Source organism: Seriola dumerili, unplaced genomic scaffold (assembly GCF_002260705.1).
Source record: "Seriola dumerili isolate Sdu_G_001 unplaced genomic scaffold, Sdu_1.0 BDQW01000468.1, whole genome shotgun sequence".
Classification (NCBI taxonomy): Eukaryota; Metazoa; Chordata; class Actinopteri; order Carangiformes; family Carangidae; genus Seriola; species Seriola dumerili.
Genome location: NW_019174723.1, coordinates 776362 through 802652, shown reverse-complemented (window position 1 = coordinate 802652; position 26291 = coordinate 776362). Strand labels below are relative to the sequence as shown.

The following is a 26291-nucleotide window of genomic DNA, read 5'->3' as shown; positions in this document are numbered from 1 at the left end:
TTGGTTTTGTTTATCTATGCAGGTACATAACGACGAGGAATATTAAAACAAACGCGTCCCCATATCCTCGGTGGTCAGCCGTCAGGATTAAACGAGCTGAGCCGTTTAAAAGGATGACAGTGGAAATCTTTCAAGGGGAAGGTGGAGATAAACTCAGGCGAAACTCTCTGGCCCTCTGGGATTTTGTTGCGGAGTTCAAGTTAATAAGAAGAGAGGAATATTAAGAAGTTACTGTCAGGATGGAAAGATGGGATGGTTCACTACAGCAAGTTGCAGATACGCATTTCAGAACCTTGGAGAGAACCAGCCCGATGCGGTACCGAGAGAGGCGGCTAGGGGGCGCGCGTCCACAGTAAATAGCAAGACACTGATGGCGCTCAGGCATATGTAATGTTTATAATATCACCTGTTATTCACCTACAATATCATGAGAAAAAAACACCAATCAATTCAAGAACATTTGATGTCTTTATTGTTTTTTTTCTTTATCAACTATCAATATATTATGACAATAAATAAAATAAACATTCTCTCTATACATAGTTTGACAGCAAAACACTGGATCATGCTGCACTGTCTCTCTGCTGTTTCAACAGAACAGAGAGACAGAGTTTAAAAAGTGCTTGGTTGCTTGAGGGATAATGGAGAAATCAAAGTGAGGAGGGTGCTTGATAACCAGCTAAGTGAACTGTCTAAGTATACTGATACAAGCTATAATTTCCAGGAGCTCATCCGTGTCTTTTCAGTATTACAGACATGACTTGAGCTAATCCATTCTAGTGTGTAAGATGATAATTGTTCAACAAAGATTCAAAGTTACAAAAGCTGCCAGGGGAGGATAAAACTGCAAACAAAGAAGGAATGAGGTTTTCTTAAGCACACGCATTATCTAAAAACATGAAAAGGTCTTTTGAGTGATTGTCTCAGCTGACATATAATTCATACTTAGAAACAGACTCGCACCATACCATCCTCCATGGTAAAACCTCACTGAACAAATGTGATCTTGTAAAGTCTCATCTTCTTTACTACTCACACACAACTACTTTTATACTTTTCAGCCATTTAAACAATGGCTTTAATATTTATTTATAAGTCTATGCATACAATTATAAAATATTTGGATGCTTAATTATTAAATGTTCCTAAGATGTTGTACAATCACATTTGTTTTATATATAAATTTTAGAATTGCATATTTAACCCAAAAAGGTCACAGCAATGAAACAATGACCCCTGATACAGATAGTGTTGAATGAGATGCTGAAGGTGCAAACATGAGGTTTATCAAATTGACTCATAAATAACTAAAACTCACAGTAATTTGCCCCTGAGGTTTATAAGCACATAGTGCAACTACTTGACACCACCGCAGGGACCAGTGTCTCCCATTCATCCTGATACCTGCTATAGTATCCTGTTCTCTGGTCTGACTCACTCTGTCCACAGCTGGTGTCAGTCCTTACTGCTCTCTACTGAAACTGCCCCTTTGCACCCTGCTGCTGACCTCCATCCTTTGGAGGTAACTGACTGGGGTCGTCCGCAAAGGGAATAGCTGGAGGAGAAAGAGGAAGAGGAAAACACAAAAAAGGTTTGGTTGTCAGGCTTCTGTGGCAGCATAGTCTTCCATAGCAACAAAAATGTATGTGTCTCTACACCTACACAATTATACTCTATAGAGGCAAGGTAAGGCAAATGTATTATTATAGCACATTATCATACACAGAGGTCATTCAATGTGCTAAACAGAAATAAAAGAAGCATAAAAATAGAAGTAAAAAGCACAATAAGAAAACAGTATAAAAACAAAATAAAAACACAGATTAGAAAACAGGTAATATCTCATCAAAGTGCAAGATTAATATTTAGATGAAGGCAGAAGAAAATAGAGCAGTTTTTAGCTTCTTTTTAAAGCCAGTTACAGTTTGGGAAGATTTGATCAGATCTCCAGAGGGAGCTGGTCCAGCAGTGGGCAGCATAATGGCTGAAAGCCAATTCATCCTGTTTAGTTTTAACTCTAGGCACCACTAACTGACCAGCTCCTGCAGAACTTAGAGACCTATTTGGCTCATATATATGGAACATTTCTGAAATATATTTAGGGCCCAGGTCATTTAGTGGCTTGTAGTCAATTTCCCCTGTTGAATTCATCTGCTTGGTGTTCTAACCTTCCTTCAGCCTATCACATCCACTTCTCCAGTTACTGATTTCCATGATTTCACAGAGAAAAGGTTTCATCTTTTTTCACTCATTACGTATAGGTTCGAGATGCACCCAATTGTGATTTTGAAAGCAAATTTACAATTAGATCTAATGATGGTCTGAAACAGTTGAACTACCTTCAGTAAAGGAATCTCCTTCTATTCTGTGATGGATTTCATGCTGCTGTTAAACTGATGTAATAGATTGTTCAGAAATCTTCTGTAATTACAAACCATCATAGCGCTAGAACCACCTGAATGTGACGCCACATTTTCTATGGGGTGACTAAATGATTTTATTATTTTTGCTAAACTCAATCAGCTTCACTCACGATTCTGAAACTGCTGCGCTGTGTATCTGGTTAGGAGGATCCCAAAACCCTCAATGAGAGCGAGCAAAATCCCCCCCATCATGGCGGAGCCCATCATAGCTAAAGGTCCACCTGGAGAAAACACAAAACTCATTCATTCAATCAATCTGATGCACATGATGACACAGAAAGGTGGTGTCAAGCTCATTGGTAAGATCAGTACTACATGGACTTGTTCTTACTGCGTGCTGCCAGGATAGCTCCAGTCAGCGCACCACTTGTAATGGAGTTCCAGGGATCTTCTTTCCCTCTGACCCGAACTAGACCACAGTCGATTGTGGAGAAGAGGCCTCCCCATACAGCAAAGCTACCTGTAAAACCACGAAAACAAACCTGTGAGGGTGGCATAGTTCGGTTGAATATGTGCTTTCATTCTCAGACAATGAAATTATGACCCTCAACAATTCTGAGAGAGGCCTTTGAGCACCCAAATATAATTAAATAAATAAACATTTTTTTTAGATAAATGACTTGATCGTGTTGTAGTATGTACCATAATCATATACAGTTCAGAAAGTATTTAGACCCGTTCACTTTTTGCACACTTTATTGTGTTGTAGATTTAATTGTAAATGGATAAAATTTACATTTTTGGCCCATAAATCTACACTCAATAATTCATAATGAAAAAGAGAAAACATGTCTGGGCTTTTGCTGGGCCACTCTTTGTCCTGAAACCACTCCAGTGGTGTCTTGGTTGTTTGCTTCAGGTCATTGTTGTTCTAAAAGATGAACCTTTGCTCAACTCACATGCACTCTGGAGCAGATTTTTTTTTCGAGAACCTCTCTTTATTTGGCTTCATTCGGCTTCATTCATCCTTCCCTCCATTTTGATCAGTCTCTCTATCCCTGCCACTGAGGAGCCCCCTCATATTCCCCTAAAATGTACAAAAAGTGAAGGGGTCTGAATACACTGAAGCCACTGAATAAAACCAAAAGGCACCTCCTCACCTCCAATCTGTGGAGCTCTTATTCTCACTGCATTTGCACTACCTCTCAGGCGGTGTCCCACACCCTGAAACATTAGAGCATTGTTCAGTTCTGAGTTTGAAAACCTGATGTCTGAGTCTGAGAGCAAACAATTATCTTTTGAACTCACCGCAGGGGCATTACGAAAGCCCTTGATCGCCTGGAACACCCCTCCTCCAATTGCACCCATAGTGAAAGCTCCTCCACAGTCATCCACTATCCTCCAGGGACTACAAGAAGGCATTCAGAGGAGGGAGGAAGTACATGTAAAGATGGGATAAATCATTTGACGTCAAAAGTATGAACACCTAGGCGTTGTTGTGTGATGTGCATGTTCAGCAGCACACCAAAAAGCAGTTCCAACATAGATTATTTTGGAGAGAAAACCGGTATCACAACAGAGTTCAAATTGTGCTATTGCAATGATTTTGGATTGTGATACAAACACCCAATTTGCTAATTGACAGCAAATTAGTGACATTATTTTTGTTTGTGCCATCCCATCCAATTGATTTATATTGTTGCTGTACTATGATGCTGAAACAATCAACAGAATAATAACCAACAACGTATTTAATAACTTCAGTCATTTATCCAGCAAAAATATCAGACATCCCCTTCTGAAACTAAGCATGTGCTGCTAATCCCTATTTTATATTATTGTTCATTCAGTCTCTTTGAGGTACAATGTTTAATGGACAAAACAGTCAATATGAAAATATAACCATTTTTTTCTTTTTCGGTTTACCATAACTTGAATTTAAAAAAAAAAAAACCCACTGACATATTTATGCAAGATGCTGCTGTGGCTTACACTAGTTGCTGTGGGAACATACTGACCACAGCTTTATCTCTTTATATCCCTAACCCTTTACTAAGCTAGCCGGCTAACTCAAACTCACAGAGCCTCTTTTCTCTAACAGTAACTTAAATAAAACATTAAAAAGACAAATCCATGTCCGAGCTTGGCAAACGTTTGTCAAGTAGAGAAAGAAAAAGGTTTTAAAAACTAATCTCACCAAGGTTCACGGGCATACTCCTCCATGTTTGTTGTCGTCAAGACAAACGGTGTTGCGTCATCATTGTGCGCGCCGTGTGCTGTTTTGGGAAGTCGTATCGTCCATTCTTTGGATTTTCCTAAACCAGGTAAAGATGAAATAGGTTTAATTCATTAGTTTTTATAGAAAGGTGTAGGTTTATGGTTTGTGTAGTTTATGTGTTATCTCCTAAACGCATATGTGTGTTTGCTGGTTTAATTTTTCAGCTGTTGACACGGAGCTACCGAGCAGACGTAGAATAATTTTGTTAAAATAAATGTTGTATGAACTCAGACTGCACATTATCTCCCTTTTTATGAAGCTAACCTCGTTCATACCCGAAAAGGTAAAAGTAGCTCTATACAAGCTAAAATCAAACGTTTCACCAGGAGCCTCAAAAGTAATAAAGCAGCATGCAGGGGGGAGGATGACCTACACGACGCCTGTTTCCGATTCGGCAGTTTTAAGGGGAAAGTTACTTCTTTCAAATTTAGATCACATCAGACCAGATCCAGATTCCAAAAACCACTACACGAAGACTTCTCAAATCTGGACTAGATTATCACAGAGACGCTAAAGTCTCTATAAATTACATTTATTCTATTTGTGAAAATGCAAAAAAAGGCGTTAGTACCATAGTAAAATCAGTTTGAAGTTTGATATTATACAGAAATTCAGATGAAAAGACCTATGGACAACCGGTTCATACTCTCTTCTAAAATGTGTGGCTGTACGATCACTTTCAGGAGAGCCACAGCGGTGTTGCTGTAGGATCATAGTCTTATTGTTGCATGTGTTTAGCCCTGTTGCACTTTAACTGACTTTACCTGTACTTTACATTGTTGCACGAAGGTTGTAAAATTTGGGGTTTAGTATTTCAAGCTATCCATAACACTAGATCTGTAACCTACATTCATTGTTTGATTTTATATATCATTTATTGTATTTGTTAATTTTTGCATGGACAATGTACATCGATCAGCATCACTTTAAATGTGCCAGTGTCAGCAAAAAGCCTGATGTTAAATAAGCCATTAAAGCAACTATAAAGCACAAAACATGTAAGATTAGAAAAGTAGAAAGCCAGTGAAAAAATGAAGCAACAGAACAGGATAAAAAGCTTAGAAGAGTGAGGCAAGCACCAAGCAAAGTAGGACATGTAAAATACTGGCAACTAATACAAAACAACCATTTTTCCACAACCACTTGCTAAAGATGTAAGATATTTTAATTTACTGTAATGTATGACAAAAAAAAAGACACCAGATTGTCACATTCAAGAAAGTGGTGCCAAAGAATGTTTCAATTTTCGTTTGACTGAAGTGATTAATAGATTATCACAATGGTTGCTGATACTTTTTCTGTTGATTGATAAATCGGTCAGTCAACTAATTGTTTCAGCTTCAAACCAAAGACTATAGTTTGGATTTAGTTTTTTCAAATCACTGTAGTGGTAAATGTTTGAAATTTTAAAGAAACTACCAGCTGTAAATTCAGGATATGTGCATATCAAAAATTAATGTTGGCATCAGTCCATTATTATTTTCACTTTCACTGTTTGGGTGATTGAGCACCACCTGCTCTAGTCAGTAGATAAAGGCTTCCCATCCTGTGCATCATGACTTAATCCTCCCTCCTCTGTGTTTCAGGATGCCTCTACCTCCGGCACTGCTGGCCCGCTTGGCCAAGAGAGGGATTGTTAAACCTACAGATCAAGGTAGTAGGAAGCATGCTTTGTGAACACACTGTGTCGACAGAATTTAGACATTTTTTCCTTATGCTTCATACTTTCCCGTGTCATGTAATAACATTTCTCCTTCAATTCATCCAGAGGCAGATGAGGAGATTATTGCTGAAGATTATGATGACAACAACGTAGATTATGAAGCCACCAGAATAGAGAATCTACCACCAAACTGGTACAAAGTTTTCGACCCTGCTTGGTATGTATACTTGATTTGTACAATATGTTGTTACTTGTGACTGATATATTTACATACCTAACATTTTGACTTTGTAACTTTGGTAACAGAGATTGAAGACCTATAAAATCGTATCTGTTTTCGCTCAGGTGTCTTTATTATGGGGTTAAACTGAGATTCAAACACAGCAGATTTTTTTTTATAACAAATTACACAGGAACATCAACCTCATTCTGCCACTCACCTATCTGAGTTTATTTAAAAATATGTGACTGTTTTTCTGGCCAGTTAGGCTACATTATTATGAGATAAGCATGGCCTTGAAAATATGGTTTCTCAGTAATTTGTAGCCTGAATTATTATTAAGGGACTTTGTGATGAAAAGTGGTTGAAATGACTTGGTTAAATAAAGACAGACTTTGACAAGGGACATTTTGCAATAACACCTGCTGGAATCAAATAAAAATAAACTCACTTTCACTGTTATTGTGAAAAGAAAGGGAGTTTCAAAAATATGTTGAATAATTGAATGGTTATTCATGATTATTTTTGGCATAATGTATTATTTATTTCATATTTAACACTTTGTCTCCATACATGTAAATTTAGCCGCTCCGCTGCTTTATGTCATCGTTTAGTACTGTGTTGTTGGAAATAAGCCAATTCTCTCTTACTGTAGTTTGATCTTCAGTGATGTATTACTATTACACTAACCAACGAGCTGTATTTCAGTCATCAAATAAATTCAATCAATCACTTTCCTCATGACGTTACTCATTAATATGTATCACATCACATTATTTACATTATGGCTGCAAATTCATCCATTTTGTTTCATTCTCCCTTCAAACCACAGTGGTCTTCCTTATTACTGGAACGTGGAGACAGATTTGGTGGCCTGGCTGTCCCCAAATGACCCGTCTGCAGTGGTCACAAAAGCTGCCAAGAAACTAAGAGGTATGATATTATAAAAACCTCTTTACTCTCTAACTTGTAGTGTGAAGTTGTGATGCTTTAAGCAGAGGGGTATGGTGTGTTGCTTGCCAAGATGAGGTAGCTAAGGGCGACTTCTTGGCTGTTGCTTGGTGGTTTGAGCAACATGCTGCGTAGCTTGACACAGATTTAACTGGTTATAATCTGGTAATATTGGAGTGAATTTATCCTATTACAAGTGTGTGTGTGTGTGCGTGTGCGTGCATGTGCAGGTAAAGAGGGGGTTGGTTCTGGGACACTGGAACACACTGTTGAGCCTTTTCTGTGCGATGGGCCTGAGTGTGCAGGACTTGCCTGCACACTCACACACAAATACGTTTTTGACACCATCTTACTTTATTTGGTAAAATAGGTGAAGGGCCATAATTCATTCAGAGGGGAGCAAATAATATGCGAACATAGGGCTGTGTGTAAGCCACAGAGTATTTACACTTTCCTTGGGTGAGGGTGGGAGTTAAAAGCAGCTTAAAAGTATGTTAGGTCAGTTTAAAGGTACTGTAGTTGAGGGCCAGAGAATTGTGTCGCCTGTCATGGGACCTAGCAGATTTATGACGGCACAGGCTGACACCCACTGCTCGGCCCAGTGATGGGTCAAAACATCATTTAACATGAATGCTGGGCTTTCATAGGAATGTTCACCCAACTGTTTAACTCTGTAGTGTTAATTATAAATTAATATTTTGATGAGGCAATGATCATCCTCATTCCTGACCTGTCACCATGGATATCTGTTACACTTCTCAAAAATCATTGCTGGTTTGATCATCATTTGGCAAGTAATCTCAGAATGCAGGTTTTTTTTTTTGGCCAAACTCAGGTAATGGTTTATTATGTGACTATTTTTTAGCTGATGGAGGAGATGAACGAGTTGAGAGGCAGTTTGAGAAGCCAGACAGGGAGCGAGAGCGCGACAGAGACAGAGATCGGGAAAGGGACCGGGACAGAGACCGAGAGAGGGATGACGGGAGGGACAGAGACAGAAGAAAGCAGAGGAGGGAAGACATGGCACCATACGGCAAGAGCAAAAGAGGTAATGTTTACGTCTGTTACATACTATACAAGCATTTTCAAACTGATGATGCTATTTATATGACTGGGTGTTTATTTTCCTTTTCAGGTAGAAAAGATGATGAGATGGACCCAATGGATCCAAGTGCTTATTCTGATGCCCCAAGGTACAGTATCTCCAACAGTTTAGTACTGCACTTCCATAAGTACCGTACCAGTGCTGGTGCTAGTATGTCACTAGTCTCTGTCACTAGTCTGTATTAAGATCAAACACACTGTAATCTGTCATATAATGTAAATAAACTATATAGAAAGCTTCATCCAGAGGCATCTATACACAAGATTTATAAACAGGAGGAATGATGACACCTCAGGTAGACAGATGCATTATAAGAATCAACAAGCATGGTTACCATACATACTTTGCACATCTTGTACTATTCATATGGGTTAAGCTTGAAAAACATTGCCATTGCCAACATTTCCCATAATGCTTCTTAATCTTTTCATTTGACCCTCCCTTCCTGATAAATGCCCTTGTCTTTCAAACTCCACACCTTCCAAGATCAAACCGAAATAACCCTAATTACATCATTGTGACATCATCAGGGTTTATTTCATAGACTTGACAAAGCAGTCGTACTAATCATGCCCAGTAAGATGATTTTGATTGTTTAAAATTGATGGATTCCCCTTTAAGGTGCAACCATAATGTACTGAGTCAGACACTTACTGAAAGCAAACATTCATCTTTACAGGGGTACGTGGTCAAGTGGCCTTCCCAAGCGTAATGAAGCAAAGACGGGTGCAGATACCACAGCGGCGGGGCCTCTCTTCCAGCAGCGGCCATACCCCAGTCCAGGAGCCGTGCTTCGGGCTAACGCAGCAAACCAAATACCCAAGGAGTAAGCTGTGCTCCCAGGAAGAGAACAAACAACAAAGAAGCAGCTTGTTTTCCCTTTGCTCACATCTTTACATTTGCCGTAACAGACTGACATCGTTGACAAGTTTTCTTTTCATTGTGAAATTTGTGACCGTGTCAGAGAGTGGAGTGCTCAGCTTTTGTACCACCAGTGCATTCATACTTGTGAAATGTGTAGAACAGTTGTAAATATGTTTTTATATGACCTAAAGATTGACCCTCTTATTGTTATTAGGGCAATTGGTGGGCATCATTTGCTAATAAATTTAAAGATTACTGTGAAAATGACTCATTGCAACTTTCCTTGACAATGTTTTATTACAAAATTGCAACGTGTTAAAATGTTAAATCCATTATTTTCTGAATATTACAAAAACCAACATTCAGGGACAGATGGCATGAAAAATGATGGAAATATCTGAATAAAAATCAAAAATATGTAGATCAGTGGTCCGCTGATCCTACATAGTGACAAATAGAGTCATAGTCCAGTGTGAACACTTTCTCCTCGTATCGGTCGAGCTGAACCATTGCTCTGCACTTGTTCTTGTCCCGTTGGAGAATACGGCCAACCTGAACAGACAAATGTAAATGCAGTTATTAGTAACAGGTCATCACATTCAAACAAGTACACATGTGCTGCAGGGAAGATGATCCTTTACTCACCTGACCCCTGTGTTCACCCAGTACAACCATTATAGAGTCATATTCACTTTTTGGGACAATGGTTTCCAGCATGTCCTGCGTCACATCTGTCACCACAAGAAGAAACAGTGGGTTATTTACCTAAGACTTTTTACAGTAACAGTTAATATAGTGTCAGTCAGAGGTGATTACCTGTTCATCTTAATTCAGCAGATATGATATTTCTACAGTCTTAGCCAATAAGACACATAATAATTTCAGATAAGAAATCCCACAAAATCCACAGTATCAAGGAATAGTACATAAACCCAATCAATGATCAATGTATACATAAAATATTTGCCAACAAGGAACATCAGTATGGTGTATATTAGAAGATGCATTATCAGAATGTCAGGGGTTTGACATTTCAGGAAATACTTGCTTTCTTGCTCAGACTTAGATGAGATGATTGATGCCACTCAAAGCTACACAGGAGACCGTTCCCTCAGCGTAAAACTGGCAGCAAAGGGAAAACGCTAGCCTGGCTTTGTTCAGAGGTAAAAAAAAAAAAAAAAAAATCCCTAAGGCTCACCAGGTTTCATGTTATATTTTATTAAATCTGTACAAGAACTGAAGTGAAATAAAAAATGAGTTGTTCTAGTTTTGTGGATTTTTAAAAAAAAACAAAAAACTTTTGGACAGAGCCAGGTATGTTGTTTCCTCCACTGCCAGTCTTTATGCTAAGCTAGCTGTAGCTCTATAGTTAACAGTCAGACAGGGGAGTGGTATTGCTCTTCTCACTGTCTATTCCTTTAAATTCCTGTCTGTACTGGATATGAAAACCACATTATCTGTCTATTCCTTACATTAACACTACAAATGCTTTTTTTGTTTTATAGTATTTGTCATCTAAATATCCTCCGCTTTAACCAGAGGCATGACGAACAACATCTATGAGCAGTAGGAACTGCCTGGCTCCATGTTTTTCACCATAATACCTGAGCTACTCAGATGTATTATAAAAATGAACAGAAATAGTTACAACACATACTTTGCACACCACATTTCTTGTGCAACTTTAATTAGGGAATAAAGCTACTGCAGAGAGACAGAGACCAACACCAAGAGAGACGGGGATTGCACTAATGACTCACCGTCTAGCAGTCTTCCCTCTTCAGTTCGACACACACAGGTAGTTGGTGTCAAGACATCCTCCACACACATCTAGAAGAAAACCAGACTGACTTAAGAGCTGACAGGAAGCCAACATTTATGATAAATACTGTGCAGCCAAAGATATAGAACATATGGCGATCATGCCATATCTATTAGTACCTTTGAGTTGTAGTACCTGCCCCCTTTGAAAGCTTTGTCTATAAAGCGAACTTTTAAGTCTCTCTGGAGCCAGGAGGGGGGAGCTGGTGGCCGCCTCGCTTCTTTCACTGGAGGCTTCTCTCTAGAGAGGAAACCAATATACAGTATGTTTACTCAAAGGGAACATTGAAAAGATATTGACCAATGAATTGAAATGAGTAAATGCAGTGTGGAAAAATGTATAAAACATTAAAATTTTAAATACTGGTTGATAAGAACCAAAATGAAAAGCATATTGTTGGATCTTCATCTTTTAGTGGATACATACCTGTCTTGACTTGATTCTCTGTGTTTCCTCTTCCGCTCATCTTTTCCTCCATCTCTATCTGAAGACTTGTGTTTCACCTCGTCACCATTACCTTGCCTCTCTTTCTCCTCCCGTCTCCGGCGCTCCTTCTCTCGCTCTTTTTCCTTCTCTTTCTCCTTTTCCTTTTCCTTGTCTTTGTGAGCTTTACTGAGGCGACCTGGTCAGTGAATAAACAGTGTTACTAGCATGGCATTGAGTAAAATGTGGCACACACAGAAACACGGGTACTGCAGTGTTGTGTGTGTGCGATTCTTAGTTGGGTTTTTATACTTGGAGTAGAGCTGAATCAATGTTTTGTGCTTTTGTCCCCCATGTGAAAGCTGAAACGTCATTAGACTAGCAGAAAACCTGTTTAGCCCAGTTACTCATGTCATTATAGATTAACCTGTCAGTTATTTTCTTAATTAGAGTTTGGTCTATAAATAGTGAAAATTTTCCCACACAATTTCCCAAATCCTTGGTTGACATATTGAAGTTATTCATTTTGTTTCAAGAGTCCCAAACTGAAAAATATCCACTTTAACAACATAGAAGTAGCAACGTGTGAATTCCGTGGAATTTTTGCTTAGAAAATGAGTTAAACAATTAATAGATTATCATAATTATTGATTAATTTTCAGTCAATCAGCTAAGCAATCTAGCTTTACACAAAACAGTAGGCTGTTCCAAACTTGTTCCTTCAACTGGAAACTTCCATCATCCTAATGTGATGATTACTTAAAGTAACAAATAGTAACAAACAACTTAAAATTTGTTACTGGTCATTTCTGTTTAATTAGACTATCATATTGCTATTGTTACATATAACTAGTTAATTCAAAAACAAAAAAAAAACAAAACAAAAAAACACACATGGGGCGTCGTGTAGCGTAGTGGTTTAAGCAGGCGCCCCATGTGTAGAGGCTACAGTCCTCGCTGCAGTCGGCCCCGGTTCGAATCCCGCATCGGACGGCCTTTCACTGCATGTCATTCCCCCTCTCTTCTGCCTCCCCGTTTCCTGTCACTCTCCACTGTGCTGTCCATTAAAGGCATAAAAGCCCAAAAAATATACTTTAAAAAAAAAAAAAAAAACACACATGATAAAAAGTTACAATGTAAAGAGGTCAAACTGAATTTTGATGACATCAAATGTGACCAGAATGGACTGGAAATATTATCTAATTTAGCACCCAGGGACACAAAATCATTGTGCATTAGCCTCCAGATCTTTTTCTAGAAATGTTGCCCTTTTCTGTTTCATTTCTTCAGATTTACTCACTGAGGTCTTTGCTGTATTTGTCGTATTCCTTGCACCCAACCAGTTTAATAGCGTACTGGCTGATTGTCACAGTCTTGCCGCCAATAGCCAGCTTCACCATAACTCGAGCGTTGTCTGGATCAACGCCTTCGATCTGCAGCACATGAACGAAACTCATGAGAGAAGTCAGAGAAAACATAATCTAGAACTGGTACTGTGTATAGAGTGTGTAAACAGACATTGCAAATCTACTATACCTTGCCATACAGGTCTTTATGTGCCCCTGACTCCACCAGCACACAGCCCCCAGGACCCATCACTAGTTCCTCCTCCTTCTCTCGCTCCTCGCCTGGCTTAGGGGGACGCTTATGTCTGGTCGGTTCCAGGTCCTTTATCGCTGAGCGATCTGCTCCTAGACCCAAGCCTTTTGGACGAAGCTGGTGTTCGATTGGCTTCACATCTCTGTAGCAGACAGGGAACATCAGCATTCAATAAACAGAGGGAAGGACATGCAGGATGTAAAATAGGCTACAGGTGGATACAGGTTGAGCTGTGTGGGTGAAGTTAATATAGTAAAAATGAGTACAAATGTGTAAGATAAAAAGAGAAACAAGAGAGTATTGCTGCTTTTACACAATTGTGGTTGATGCTCATCCAATGATTTTAGAGTTCATGGTGACATCTTCAAAAATCTTGCATGGTTTGACAAACAATTCAAAACTCAGATATATTCACTTCACAATAATAGAAATCACTGAAAACCCACCAAAGCTCACATTTGAGAAGCTGAACGTCAGGTTTTTTTTTTGGCACATTTGCTTGATTAAAAGACTCAGGGAACTGATTTATTAACAAAATTGTTGCAAATTAATTTTTTCAGTAGACTTATTGATTGTTTCAGCTCAAATCTGAACACCACAGTGGTGCAAGGTCAGCGTAATGTTAAATTAGGAGAGGAAATGGTAAAGCAAGGGGTTATTTTTTTTACTTACTGTTTAAAGGTGCGTCCAATGCCTTCCCCTTTCTTCCACCCCATCCCCTTCAGCATAGCGAGTCCATAAGCCTCAACAGGAACGGTATCATAATCGGCCTCTGTTGACTGACAACACAAACAGTGATATTATATATTTGGAAATCCAGAGACATACATTAAATGCTCAAGCAACCAAAGAAAAACAAAAACCAGTCTGCATTAAAATGTGTGCTTGAAAGGAGGCACTTATGTAATCTTTTGAGTTGTGAAACACAAAAAAATTGTTTGTGGCAACGGACAGAGAGAAGCAGTTTGTCATGTCGGTCTTACTCAGCCTTTTGGCTTCAGGCTGTCAGACTCAGCCCAGGCTGACTTAAGTCACCAGGCAGCAGCCCTCATCAGAGCAGTGGCCCTGCTCATCTCTCTCCACTGAAGGCTTCCCTCTGAGGGCAGCTGGGAGTCCACTCTCACAGGCTGGACTGCATTAAAATGAGCTGTGGGCCACAGTGAGCAAGTTTCCCCTGACTCTCATGTTCTGACAGTCACATCTGCAGTGATTGAGAGCAGATATGGGATGACAGTGACGAGGTGTGCAAGGCCTCTGATGAAAAGTAGCAGAAAGAGATCTGATTGGTTGCCTGCATGTCTCTGGGGAGAATGTTTGACGCCCGTCTGCCACCAAAGTCTTACTGTACTGACAGTGTCCCCCATACACACATGCGCATAACTGAGTATGCACACGGGGTGTTATTCTACTCAGATGACAGTCAGCACTTTCACACACTCAAATTTCAATCTGACTCAAAGTAGCCAGTCTACCAGACATTTTGTACTGTCAGGCATTTTCATATGCTCAGTGAAATGCCTCTCTAGCAGATTATATTGTGATCCTCACATTTGATATCATTTCCACATATTTGATAAAGCATTTGATAAAGCAATCCCTCTCCAAACAAATATTACATAAATGCATTTGAGCAAATTAACCACGAACAGTAGAAAGCTTACTAAATAAAAGCAATAAGCAACTCCCTGGTGTCAAAGTAGGTGTATTTACGTGAATGTTTATGATAGCAAGCTGGAGAACAACTTGCTATCACCTACCATTATCTGGATACTGGGATGAGTTTATTTTTTTTTAATATAGTACAGTAGAATAAAAATTCTACCACAGACCCTACGACTAGGAAAACGTTTGTTCGTGTTATGATCATCGATAGGACACTTTATTCAATTACTCTAACTGATCTAACTCATCAACTTGACCTTGCTGTTCGTTACATTAGTTATTTCTGTGACATCCTCTAATATCAGAATTCCAACAGACAGCTAATCACCTTATTTCCTTCACCTCTTCAAACCTCTCTCATGTTTGGCTGAACTTTCTATGACTTGACTGCAATCTAGTTCGCCTAACACTAATAAAATATATAGTTAAAACTGATGGATTAAAATTAGTGGAACTTCAGTGAAAAGATCCTGATGTAATGTCATGGGAATGACAAAAACAGACAAGACAGAAAAGTGGCCAAACACTGCAAAATATGTTTCCAACACTTGTGTTTAAACAGTGCGCTGGAAAGATTTTTTAATGCAATTGTTTCATCAAAACTTCATCCAAAACATCAAATCAATAATGTTCTCTTCAAACCTAACCACTGAATAAACTCACATTCTCAGCTGCAGATTAGAGAGAATATCTGTCCCTGTGCTGGTTGTCATACTTACAGATTCAGGCCGTAGATCCACCTTTACATGGTCTCCATCCTCAAAGCCCTCTGGCACTTTGTTTTGCATCAACAAGGGGATGGTAAGGTTCAAGGTACTTTTTGACTGGGGGCCATTCTGCCACTGATCAAGCTGCCTCCGTGATTCTACAAACATAAGTTAGAGAAGTATAAGGACCGTTGTTATGAGAGTTACTTATAACCTCTGCCTTCCCACCAAGCATGCAATACACAGTTACACACACTAAACAATGCTATCCATGTACAATTGTATGCCATGGTATTATATTCATAATACTTTTGTAGCAAGCTAAGAGTCTTTTATTCTGAAGAGTTTTCAGCCACTCGGCAGATGACTTCAAGCCGAGATACTTTTAGGATGTCTTGCTCACACAGTGTTTAAGATCTATCCAGAGCTTTTCAGTGATGTTCAACTCAGAAGGCTGTGAAGGCCTTTCCATAAGCTTCAGCTTGTGTCTCTTGAACTAATTCATGGTGGATTTTGAGGTCTTCTTTAGATCATTGTCCTGTTATAGAAGCCAGCCTCTCTCCATTATAACTTTCTTGACTGACTGCAGGACATTTCCTGATATATAGTGAAATCCATTCTTCCTTCGATATGTGCAAAGTCTCCTGTGCCACTGGCTGCCACACAACCCCAAAGCAGAATATTTCCTCCAATAACTATTTAAAGAAGACAGGCAACTTTTTAAATATCTGTTTGTTGTGGTTGCATTTTCTTCTTTACACTTCAAAATACAAATCAACAACATATGTAATGTACCCAAGAATAACCAAACATCTGCACACCTTCGATGAGTTCTTTGACAGCTTGAGAATCCACAGAGTCTTTATCTTGGGTTGTTTCCTGTGTTTTGCCGCTACTCTCCTCGCTCTGGCCCGCTCGGTCCTGTCTGTGCCAGCGGTTCTTCTGGATCAGAGGGATGATGAGCTCTTTGGGCTTCTCAGATGGTTTTGAACTGCACGACAGACAGAAGTTAGCGAGCTAGCAGCCAGGGCCGCTTCAACACAAGATTTACTAGCTGAGGCCCAGTAACGTATACACATACTTCACGCCTGCTAACAAAGCATAATATTTCAAGTACTAGTTAGCTATATCAGCGTGGAAACGTAGGAGTTACGTTAAAGCTAATGTTTAAATTAGCTATATTAGTTAGCATTAGCGTACCAACCCTACCTCTGCAATTCATTTCTATCAATTCCAGTCAAGTAATCTCTGTCTTCTTTCTTGGTCACAGCGTCACCACCAGGAGGTTTAAATTTGCTAACTGTTTTAGTAAAACCAAACGACACCGCGGTTGTTTTTCTCTCCCTTTGCTCCTCAGACTTTGATGCTCCCGTGTCTTCTCCGTGCGATGCCATCATTGTTTGTAACCGAAAGAAGTAGCAGAAAGTGCTTCTGGTAGTTGTAGTTTTATTTCACTATATTTCATTCTATTCCATTGTTGCAAATGACTCAAATTCCCATAATGCGTCAGTGTTAAAGGCACCACGACCAGTTAGCAGAGTGTGGAGGAGAAAGCAAACCGAGATAGGCGACAAATATGGTTTACATATGTTTTCAAATGAAAGGAAATAATACGTGTCCTTGATAATATTCAATTAACTTTAATGTTGTGGATTATATTGTCAGAGTAGTAATTGCAAGGTGGTAGTTTTATTACAACTAATTTTTACATTTTGAGTTCATTTTACATTTATTGGAGAATATATTCCAATTTAGGTTTATTAATGTCTTTTTTGACATTATGCGCAATTGCACGGGCATTCTGTCTCTGGTTTGGTTTTTGAAAAGCAGGAATTGTCGTAGTGTTCAGGCTGACATGAGTATATCTTATACCCAAAAATATACATTACTTGCAACATAAGGCCCTTTTTCCCTATGGGGCTCATTAAAGTTGTATTTGCGCTAAATTCGCGGCATTATAACTTGAAGTTGTTATTGTGTAGTTGTTGTGACCTTGTCACATCTGACTGAATATTGCAAATTAGGCAGGAAACACTCACGTTTTAATCTGGTTCTCACGCCTTTAAATCCAGGTTGTAAGCGAAAAGTGATGCTGCTGATGCAGGTAGAGGGACTGAGAATAATAAGGGGCGGTACTTTTAACTCTTTTTATACCCTCCCCTTTGTGCCTCTTAACTTCCCAAGGTAAACCTTCACATTTGCCTTTTATCATTGTTTCTTTGATAGAAAAGTGCCTTTTAGGAGCAGCAACACCAGTCTAACCGTACTCTCTACGGGGTAGCTCAGCCTATAGCCTATCTAATCTGATCTTCTGCAATTGACGCCCCGCGCCCTGAAATCGCCGCGCCTGCAGTTCAATGACACCTCAGCCCGGTCAGATTGATGTTACCGACGTTTGTCTTTTGGTGTAATACAACAACCACATTATGTATCCGTAAGTAATGAAGTTGCCCGGTCTGCCAAACGAAGACTATTAGGAAGGATTTGACGAGGAGAAAACGAAAATGACGGTAAGAAATTCTTCCCTAGTCAAATCAAAGTCCAGGACTTATTGCTCAGTAGGCAAAGACTTGAGTCTGCACAAGTTAAAACAGCACGTTTTGACCATGACGTTTTTTTTCCGTTCCCCACGTTGCATCGCCTATAGCAGTGCAGCAGCTGCTAAATTTATAAGCGGCCGCTGTCAGATTTGCCTGATGGTGTGTGTGTGTGTGTGTGTGTGTGTTCCCTCTCTCTCCCCTCTCTCTCTCTCCCTCTCTACAAGATCACCACGGCTCTCGGAGCATCACTAGAGTCCAAATATCCCGTCAGCCGTGCACATCGTCTCTGACTTTCTTTGGGATACGGTGATACCATATCTATCCATCACTGAATCCCCCACGCTGCTTTTTTTAAATCACACACCAGGCGGCTGCTGCTTTTCTTTTTTAAAAAAAATCAAACAACTCGTATTTATTTAAGTACAGGTTTATTATTTAACTTCAGTCGGGTCAATGTATATAGACGCGTTCAAACGGATCCTCTTTGAAAGGCTGAACTGCTTGAAAAGAATGTGTGTGTGTCAGCGCCAGGGCAGGTCAGTATTTTCCCTAAATATGAGAAATCTGAGAATCTGTTGTGTGTAACCTAAGTGTGTGTGTGTGTGTGTGTGTGTGTGTGTGTGTGTGAGAGAGAGAGAGAGAGAGAGAGAGAGAGAACGAGAAAGGGAGTGAGTGAGGGAGTGTGTGTGCATGTAAACTAGTCAGCCAGTGTGTGTAAGAGAGAGTGAAGAGTGTGGGTTTGTCATGATGGTGGCTGATCTTAGGGATAGGAGTGTCATATTGATAGATGAAGTTTACCTTCTTTAACAGCAGGTGTGTGTGTGTGTGTGTGTGTGTGTGTGTGTGTGTTTCTGTGTATGTCTCTGTGTGTTGTGTACATAAACTCATGATTAGATCTGAAAAGTTTGTTGTAAATCCGCAATGATGTTTTCTCCCCCCACTTTTCCAATCTCCTGCTGTATAAATTGTCGTAATGAAATGTTATCACAAGCCCATGTTCAATGCACCTGTGCGCATTTTGCCATATGAAACAGACTGACTTGCAAAATGCACTCTGTATTGACAACCAGGTGTGTGCGTGCACGGATGTGTGTAGGACTGTGCAGGAGTGCCTGGTGGCTGTGTGTGTGTTGTTGTTGCTGTTTGTTTAGGGTGTGTCCCTGCTTGATACAGGGAGCTTGTTTAGAAGTGATGGATGTGTGACCCTGACTTAACAGCGTGCATTGGTGTGGGTTTGGAGAGCAGTCAAGGTTATGCCGTTGTTACTATGAATCATTGATTCGTTGGAAGAGAAGAGGAGACATGTGGTGTTAAGACTGTCCGCACACACGCTCTCATTCTGCTCTGGTCCTCACACTGTTTGTTTTTCCTCAGTCTCATCTATGAGCCCGGCACCTGTTTTGCACTATAACTAAGAAAGGCCTTTGGGTTTTATTCTGCACGTGTCCTTCTTTGAGTCCAACTCCCAGCCCAAAATTAAACCACCAGTAAGTGGAAATGCATGTCAACGAACTAACATGAGTCCACTTTCACTGCTGACAAGGGGAGAGGATGAAGTGAGGTGCATTTCTCCTCTGTTGTAGTAATGCATGTCGTCTGGGAGTTGTTGATTGTCTAATTATGTACCTCCTGTGTCCTTCGGCATCATGCATATTCATGCTGCTGTTTTAAGGTGTGATGAAAACAAAGTATGCATGTGTGTGTGGGCCGTGTTATGTGTGCATGTGTGCAAGGCAGTTTACCCTTGACAGGGCAGGGCTACGCAGGCACATTCTCCCATCTGTGGTCCAAACCTTTGCTCCCAGCCACTGCATTTGGATTCTGCAGTTGTAGCCTGCTCTATTCTTAGTTCTCAACAGTTCATGTGGAGTCTGATATGAATTTTCAACAACAACAACATTCCCATGCTGGGGGCCTATTGCTCACATCCCTGCCTGGTATATACATTGAGATCCAGTTTGGATCGGATAAGCCGCTGTTAAATGGTTAGACTCTGACTTAGGTAGCAAATCAATAACTAATCAATGATAGTGTGTGGAGTCACGATTTACACAGTGCCATATTTGAAATGTCAAGAAGGCAATGAATCCATGTATCCTTGAGTCAGATCTGAGTTGGACAACTGGGATCAATATCAGGTGGTGAGACAGGCAGCGGGAGCAGGCAAGGGTCACCTTCACCCATCCCTACTGAATCAGCAGTATCTCTCATACACTCTTGCTCACACACACACCGACACACACACTTGAAGGCCTGCTTAGGTTACCAAACTGCGACCTCACAAAAATGCTCATTATAGTGAACTGAGCAGCCCCTCCCTTTCCTCATGAATAATGTATGATGTTATTATGATTTCAGCCATTCTTTCAAAAGGTTCCAGCACCCTCCTCTCTGTTGATTCTACTATTTTTATTCCATTTTCCTTTATAGCTGGTACCGGCACTATTTTCTGTATCATCCACTCTTAATGTGCCTAATTTCTCCCTGCCTTTCTCATCTCTCTATCTCTCCCTCCCTCTCTCTCTCTTACCCATCACCATTGTTGAGGAGCTGATCTGCTCTGTTTAATTAAACTGCTCTCCCCTCCCGATGAGAGCTCATCTCTGATCGCAGCGAGGGCTGTGATCTATCCTGGCGAACTGACTAAGAGGACCTGTTGTCACAGTGGTATTCCTCAGAGGAGCGGAGTGTACACAACACAACATTCCCCACTAATGTGCCCCCTGCCTTGACCTTGATCCTGTGACGTTAAAGATACAGTTTCACCAAAGGGAACATCACTGAGCTGGTGTTATCCTATGTGTGTGTGTGTGTGTGTGTCTGTGTGTCTGTGTGTCTGTGTGTCTGTCTGTGTGTGTGTATGGGTGTCACTCCAGTGCTCAACAATGTTGTAATCTTACACTAAGTCCCTTTGGATGCAGGCAACTCAAGAGCAGCTTTAATAAAACCACACAATGGAATAGATTTTGGATTTATTGATGGCGTGCAGAGAATAGTGAATGTGCTTTTCATTCCGTTTTCTTATCAGCTTTTTCATGTATTGAGTTTTATTCAGTGTGTAAGAGAGAGTAATGTGTCCGTGCGTGTCTGTGCCAAGCGTGTATGACAGAGAGAGATATTTTGTGTTTTTCAACCCACAAGCATTTAATCTTTTATTTTTAAATCTGCCACTGTTGTCTGTTTGTGTTGAGCACTCCCGTGCCCTAGATTCGAAAGTGAGTGAGCATCAGGGAGCTTTAGTACACCCCATGTTGCTCGCACAGTTTGGTGTAACAGTTCGGAAGGAGAGGTCAGGGCACACATATCAGATAAGACGGTGGAGTCGGAGCCGGAGCCGGAGCCGGGAGAGGCTCTTGTGCATTTTCCATCTGTCTGCCACTCCACCAGAATATTGGTTCAGTTGAATTTAAGGTCACTGGTTATTTAAGATGCCTTACTTGGCTGACCTCCAACACCACCCGTGGGAGGATGCTGTAAGATTAGGAGCAATGTGCTTCACTACAGGTTAGAGTGAGGAGATGAGCTCAGTGTGTGGGATAGATTCAACAGGAAGGTCTGTTTTCCTCACCTTTGCAACAGTCCGAGATTTTCATGATTTCATGTTTGTTTTCAACATCGTTGGTGGAAATGTTTGAAAGTTTGATGATTTTTAAGCTTAAACAGATCAATGTTGTATAAAGTAGAGCGGAAACATTTAGTCCATGAATCAATTAAATCAAATCAATTAAATCAGTAAGTCATCTGCAACTGTTTTAATAATTGATTAATCATCAATACCAGACATTCCACTGTTGAAGCTTCTCAGCTGTGAGGATTTGCTGCTTTTCTTCGTCTTATGTGACAGTAAATTGAAAATCTTTGGGTTGTTGTTGGTTGGACAAAACAAGACAAATGAAGACATCATCTTTGGCTTCAGGAAACTGTTTTTTTTTAACTGCATTTTTCACAATCTGACATTTTTTAGACCAAACGAATTATCGGATTAATTAATAATGAAAAATAATTGTTGGTTGTGGCCCAATATAATGCTTTCCCATCAAATGATGTGTCTGTTGTTTTAAACTAATTAGTTAATGTAAATTTAAAAGATTTTAATCAATGTACCAATATGCAGGTGAAAAAGAGAAAATTAGTCATAAGTGCCCACCTCTTGTTAATTGAACTGAATATAGCAGAATCATATAGATTGTTTGGTCTGACCGATCAGCCAGAACCTCAAAATACTCAATCGATTTGTCAATTAGCAAAAAAATTAGTAGTTTTTTGATAGTCAATGAATCATTCAGTCATTCTAAAGTAGAAAATGCCAAACACCTGCAGCTTGTTAAATTAGAGGATTTGTCATGATAGTTCATTAATATCTTTGCGTTTTGGACTCTTGACTGGATAAACAAGACATTTAGAGACAATCAACCAGAAAAAGAACAGAATTTAAGCACTTAAATTGATAATGAAAATGATGAGTAGTCGCAGCCCTGATTCAATTTACAGTGACATAAAGACAGAAGAGAAATCTGAACCAGAAAATATTTGGTAATTTTCATTTATGAATGATTATCAAAATTGTTGGCAATTAATTTTCTGTGCATCAAATAATTAGAATTAATATGAATAGTTTGAGCTCTGCTTATTCATATTGGCCACTGTGCAGTGATGATTGCTCTGTTGAAGTTAACCAAATGCACTGTTACTGCACTGTGGGATGTGCATGCATAAAATACCAAATAAACTTACATAAGTTCATAGAGCATTCTAGCTGAGCTAATTGAAAAGGCTAATTTCATTATCATAGACCTCATTTAGAGCGGAAACAGAATGTGGACAACAGAGCGAACAAGCTTGGCTCCACCAAGTCAAACCAACAGAAGCTTTTGTGAGTGCAAACTGACTCTGCTGCTCATGTAGTGCAGGAAAGCTGCTCAGTGACATGAAAATTCACAAGCAGGCAATCAGACTGAGAGCATTGAAGTTAGATTAGAGCGACATCTCACGGCAAAAGCTGATTGTGTTAAAAGTTTCCTTGTCTTTGCAGAAGTTTAACAAACTTTGCTGTGGTCAAAGCCGATTATGTCAGGGAGTGATCTACCAGCTCAGAGATGGCTTTGATGAGGATGAGGGCCGGCATCTAGATAGACATCAGGAACATGGGGGAGAATCACGAGAGCTGACAGTCACTGCTTTCACCACAAAGCCTCACTCACGTTATTGATACAGGAGGAATGTTAGAGTAGGCGTTGAAGCTGCCAAGATGAAGTTTAAAGTCATAGCTAACAGTTGTTTGGTCAATGAAATTGTTTTTAAGTGGCCTTTCAAATGGAAGTGTGTGCACCGTGGACCTCAACCTGCTGCATAAATCTGTCAAGACAAGCTGTTGTTGTTTTGTTAGCCTTGCCAGAGCTGCTTTATACAAAGCAATTCAATTATTCACTTTTCATAATTGATGTGTTTGGCTTACACCCTTTTTCATGAAGGTCTTTCAGTACTCTCTCCAGCCCAATGTCAAGTGCTATCCCCTCTTGTCCTTGATTCGTTGCTTGAAGCTGAATTTGAATTATTAAGCTTCATGGCAAAGCTCATCTGTGTAACTTTAATAAATTAATACCCCCGAGATCCAACCTGAAATAACTGCTTACTTAATTTGTCCTGTAATAAAGACATTCTGCTCATGACTATGAGCTGCCAGCAGTAAAATGGCCCCAGCCTTTTTATACTAATCACTGGGAAGAATTTAATTGCACAGGACCTGAAACTTTAGCATTGGCGCTGCTACACCATAAGTTATTATTACACTGGGATGTTAAGTTTATTAAGATAATGCTTAAATTAAGTTTGAGTCTCTTTAGAGGAAAAAATGAATTATTATGGTTAATTAACTAATAACAATGGATGTTCACTGGATAATACAAGCGTGAGTATTCATGCAATTTAGGGTGAAAAGGCATATTTCAAACAGAAAGCACTGAGGGGCGCAGCTGTTTATACTGTACACTGAGTCATAATAGCCTTGAGCATATGCTTTATGCTTTCTGAATAAACAGCTACGGTGAGGGAATGAAAAAATTACATCTAAGAATAGACTCCTATACAAGAGGATGTATGTTTTGCCATTGACAGATTGCTGTGGTTTGAAATTACACTGAAAGGCCAGGGTTGCAAGTTGTAGAGATCCTGAGCAGGTCGCTGGTGGAGAGGAAGTCAGTGAAACAGGATATGTATTGGTCAGCTCTTTCCTGACCTTAAGGTCAGAAATCTCAATAGAGCATTCTTTTTATAGGGTTAGATATCCTTGAATCCGTATATTGTGTCCTCCTCTCTGTATAATAGTTAGTCTGGGGTGATATATAGTGTTTCTAGCCATGCATGTTTCTAGCAGTGTGTCTCTACAGATGGCAGCACCAGTGAGTCGATCAGTCCACAACTTTGCTCCAGATGAACATTCATGGTTCCCATGAATCTTAATATTTTTAATGATCCTCTGGCTTTTCCTAAGCCATGATGAGGTTGTCATGGTTTTTAGTGAAATACCTCAATTACTACTGGTGAAAAAATCTGCCTCAGCTTCTTTTTTTATTGATAATTAGTAAATGATAGGATGAACAGTAAACATGGTGAATATTAGACCTGCTAAACATCAGAATGTTAGCATCATCACTGCGACCATGTTAGCATGCTGACGCTAGCATTTAGCTCAAAGCATCACTGTGCCTAGGTGCAGACTCACAGAGCCACTAGCATGAGTGAAGAGTCATCATTTTACCTCAGTACATCAGTTTACTGGCAAATATTGCCATTTTGAAGTAAAAAAGTGCAGTAGGACAGCTTAAAAATTGTATTCATCGCAAATGGCTGATTGCTTAATATAATCCACTGAATCACACATTGTATAACCTCACAAACAGTACATTCCTCTCCTGCCTTAATGCCAACCGAGCCCTCTGTTTTTAGTGGACACAGTAAGATGAGTGTGCAGGGCCAGTTTGTAGCATCAACACCAACAGCAGAGCGAGACCAAAGCAGTGTCAGGGTGTGTGTCTGCAGCGGGACGAGTCCAGGCTTCAGCAGACTTGACAGGCTGTGGCTCATTAAACCCCCATCAGACGCACGAGGTCAAGACAACAGCTACCACTCGGGCAAAACTCTCTGCCTCCATGAGTATAATGTAGACACACAATGCAACTCTGTAGGCCCAACAGCATAGGATAATACCCTCAGTAGTTTTATTTTTAGCATTTTAATCATTACTGCTGAGAAGTTCAGAGAAATCTTTAGATAAAGCATAAAGAGACTAACGGCTTATAGAATTATGATTCTGGATTGATTCACATTGGAGTATGTTTTGTATGATTAAATGGAAAGAGTAGATGCTTTTGTTTTTTTGTTCTCTTTTCACAACATAATAAATGCATGTTGTATTACTGTGTTTTCTGTGTGGGTGGATGGCTGGCTGGCTGGCTTTGGGGAAGCAGGTCGACAATGTTGCTGCAGAAGGTTTCACAGTGGGGTAGACTGAGAGGGACTGGGGGCACTGTTTGGCAAGGATGAAACGATAAGCACAATTTCAGGTTTAAACATAGTGGTGTAAATAACATCACTTGTTTGATCGTGTTTACTCGAATGCAGTAGAGCAATGGTGACGGCCGTTGGCTTTGAACCAAGGCTTAAAATGCAGGTTGTGGGTTTTTGGGTTCTCAATGTTGTGGCAACCAACTCAACCGTTTTCCAAAATCTGACTCATGTCGCCTGAGCTGAAGTCCTGCAAGGTCAAACAAGTGAGTCTTACGCCAACCACAGGCTGTGTGGCGCCTCTCTGTCTCTATCTGTACTTTCCTTTTTTCTCCACTACTCTCAAAGAATGGGAGAAAAATCATGCACAATTTTATCTGTATTTAATTGTTAAACATTTTACCTTCACTCTACTTCTGCTTTTATCTTTTAAAATGTCCACTCTCTGCCTTCCTCTTCCTCATTTGTCCATCTCTTTACATAAAAAAACCCCACCAGAGACCCCCTCTTTTGGCTGGGCAGTTGGAGAGAGGATAGAAGAAGAGGCTCTCTGTCAGATCTGCCAGTCGAATGACCAGTCAAGTGGAAAGG

General features: G+C 40.0%; 3 protein-coding genes across 5 annotated transcripts; 1 reads left to right on the top strand and 2 right to left on the bottom strand.

The window, feature by feature from the left end:
• Nucleotides 1-534: 534 nt before the first annotated feature.
• On the bottom strand, nt 535-4649 carry timm17b (translocase of inner mitochondrial membrane 17B). Of its 2 annotated transcripts, XM_022763381.1 has the most exons (6): nt 4561-4649; nt 3672-3771; nt 3524-3587; nt 2755-2883; nt 2534-2644; nt 535-1555 (listed from the first exon to the last, which is right to left on the bottom strand). In XM_022763381.1, exons 1-6 carry the CDS (start codon nt 4584-4586, stop codon nt 1473-1475), a joined length of 513 nt encoding a protein of 170 aa, XP_022619102.1. In that variant the 5' UTR covers nt 4587-4649; the 3' UTR covers nt 535-1472. The 2 variants fall into 2 exon arrangements, with proteins under 2 accessions (XP_022619102.1, XP_022619101.1); XM_022763380.1 differs by having other exon boundaries at nt 3524-3771.
• On the top strand, nt 4617-9664 carry pqbp1 (polyglutamine binding protein 1). The gene is made up of 7 exons (XM_022763378.1): nt 4617-4687; nt 6228-6295; nt 6410-6521; nt 7357-7457; nt 8341-8523; nt 8611-8668; nt 9260-9664. Exons 2-7 carry the CDS (start codon nt 6229-6231, stop codon nt 9408-9410), a joined length of 672 nt encoding a protein of 223 aa, XP_022619099.1. The 5' UTR covers nt 4617-4687; nt 6228; the 3' UTR covers nt 9411-9664.
• Nucleotides 9665-9722: 58 nt separating this feature from the next.
• gpkow (G-patch domain and KOW motifs) lies at nt 9723-17056 on the bottom strand. Of its 2 annotated transcripts, XM_022763376.1 has the most exons (11): nt 16867-17056; nt 16479-16648; nt 15670-15815; nt 13961-14067; nt 13226-13430; nt 12990-13122; nt 11693-11888; nt 11386-11506; nt 11205-11274; nt 10090-10175; nt 9723-9996 (listed from the first exon to the last, which is right to left on the bottom strand). In XM_022763376.1, the coding sequence occupies exons 1-11, from the start codon at nt 17052-17054 to the stop codon at nt 9868-9870; spliced, it is 1551 nt and encodes a 516-aa protein (XP_022619097.1). In that variant the 5' UTR covers nt 17055-17056; the 3' UTR covers nt 9723-9867. The 2 variants fall into 2 exon arrangements, with proteins under 2 accessions (XP_022619097.1, XP_022619098.1); XM_022763377.1 differs by lacking the exons at nt 9723-9996; nt 10090-10175 and adding an exon at nt 10186-10566.
• Nucleotides 17057-26291: the final 9235 nt, after the last annotated feature.

Bases quoted from the DNA above. Each gene is read 5' to 3' on its own strand.
- gpkow (XM_022763376.1), bottom strand. From the start codon at position 17,054: ATGATGGCATCGCACGGAGAAGACACGGGAGCATCAAAGTCTGAGGAG. The intron at 16,649-16,866 runs GTAGGGTTGGTA...TCTGTCGTGCAG, and splicing joins GATAGAAATGAATTGCAGAG to TTCAAAACCATCTGAGAAGC. The intron at 11,275-11,385 runs GTACTAATAGAT...GTTTTCTTCTAG, and splicing joins GCAGGTACTACAACTCAAAG to ATGTGTGTGGAGGATGTCTT.
- pqbp1 (XM_022763378.1), top strand. From the start codon at position 6,229: ATGCCTCTACCTCCGGCACTGCTGGCCCGCTTGGCCAAGAGAGGGATT. The intron at 8,524-8,610 runs GTAATGTTTACG...TTTCCTTTTCAG, and splicing joins ATACGGCAAGAGCAAAAGAG to GTAGAAAAGATGATGAGATG. The intron at 8,669-9,259 runs GTACAGTATCTC...TCATCTTTACAG, and splicing joins GCTTATTCTGATGCCCCAAG to GGGTACGTGGTCAAGTGGCC.
- timm17b (XM_022763380.1), bottom strand. From the start codon at position 4,586: ATGGAGGAGTATGCCCGTGAACCTTG. The intron at 3,772-4,560 runs GTGAGATTAGTT...GCCTTCTTGTAG, and splicing joins GAGTATGCCCGTGAACCTTG to TCCCTGGAGGATAGTGGATG. The intron at 1,556-2,533 runs GTGAGTGAAGCT...TTTCTCCTCCAG, and splicing joins AGCGCAGCAGTTTCAGAATC to CTATTCCCTTTGCGGACGAC.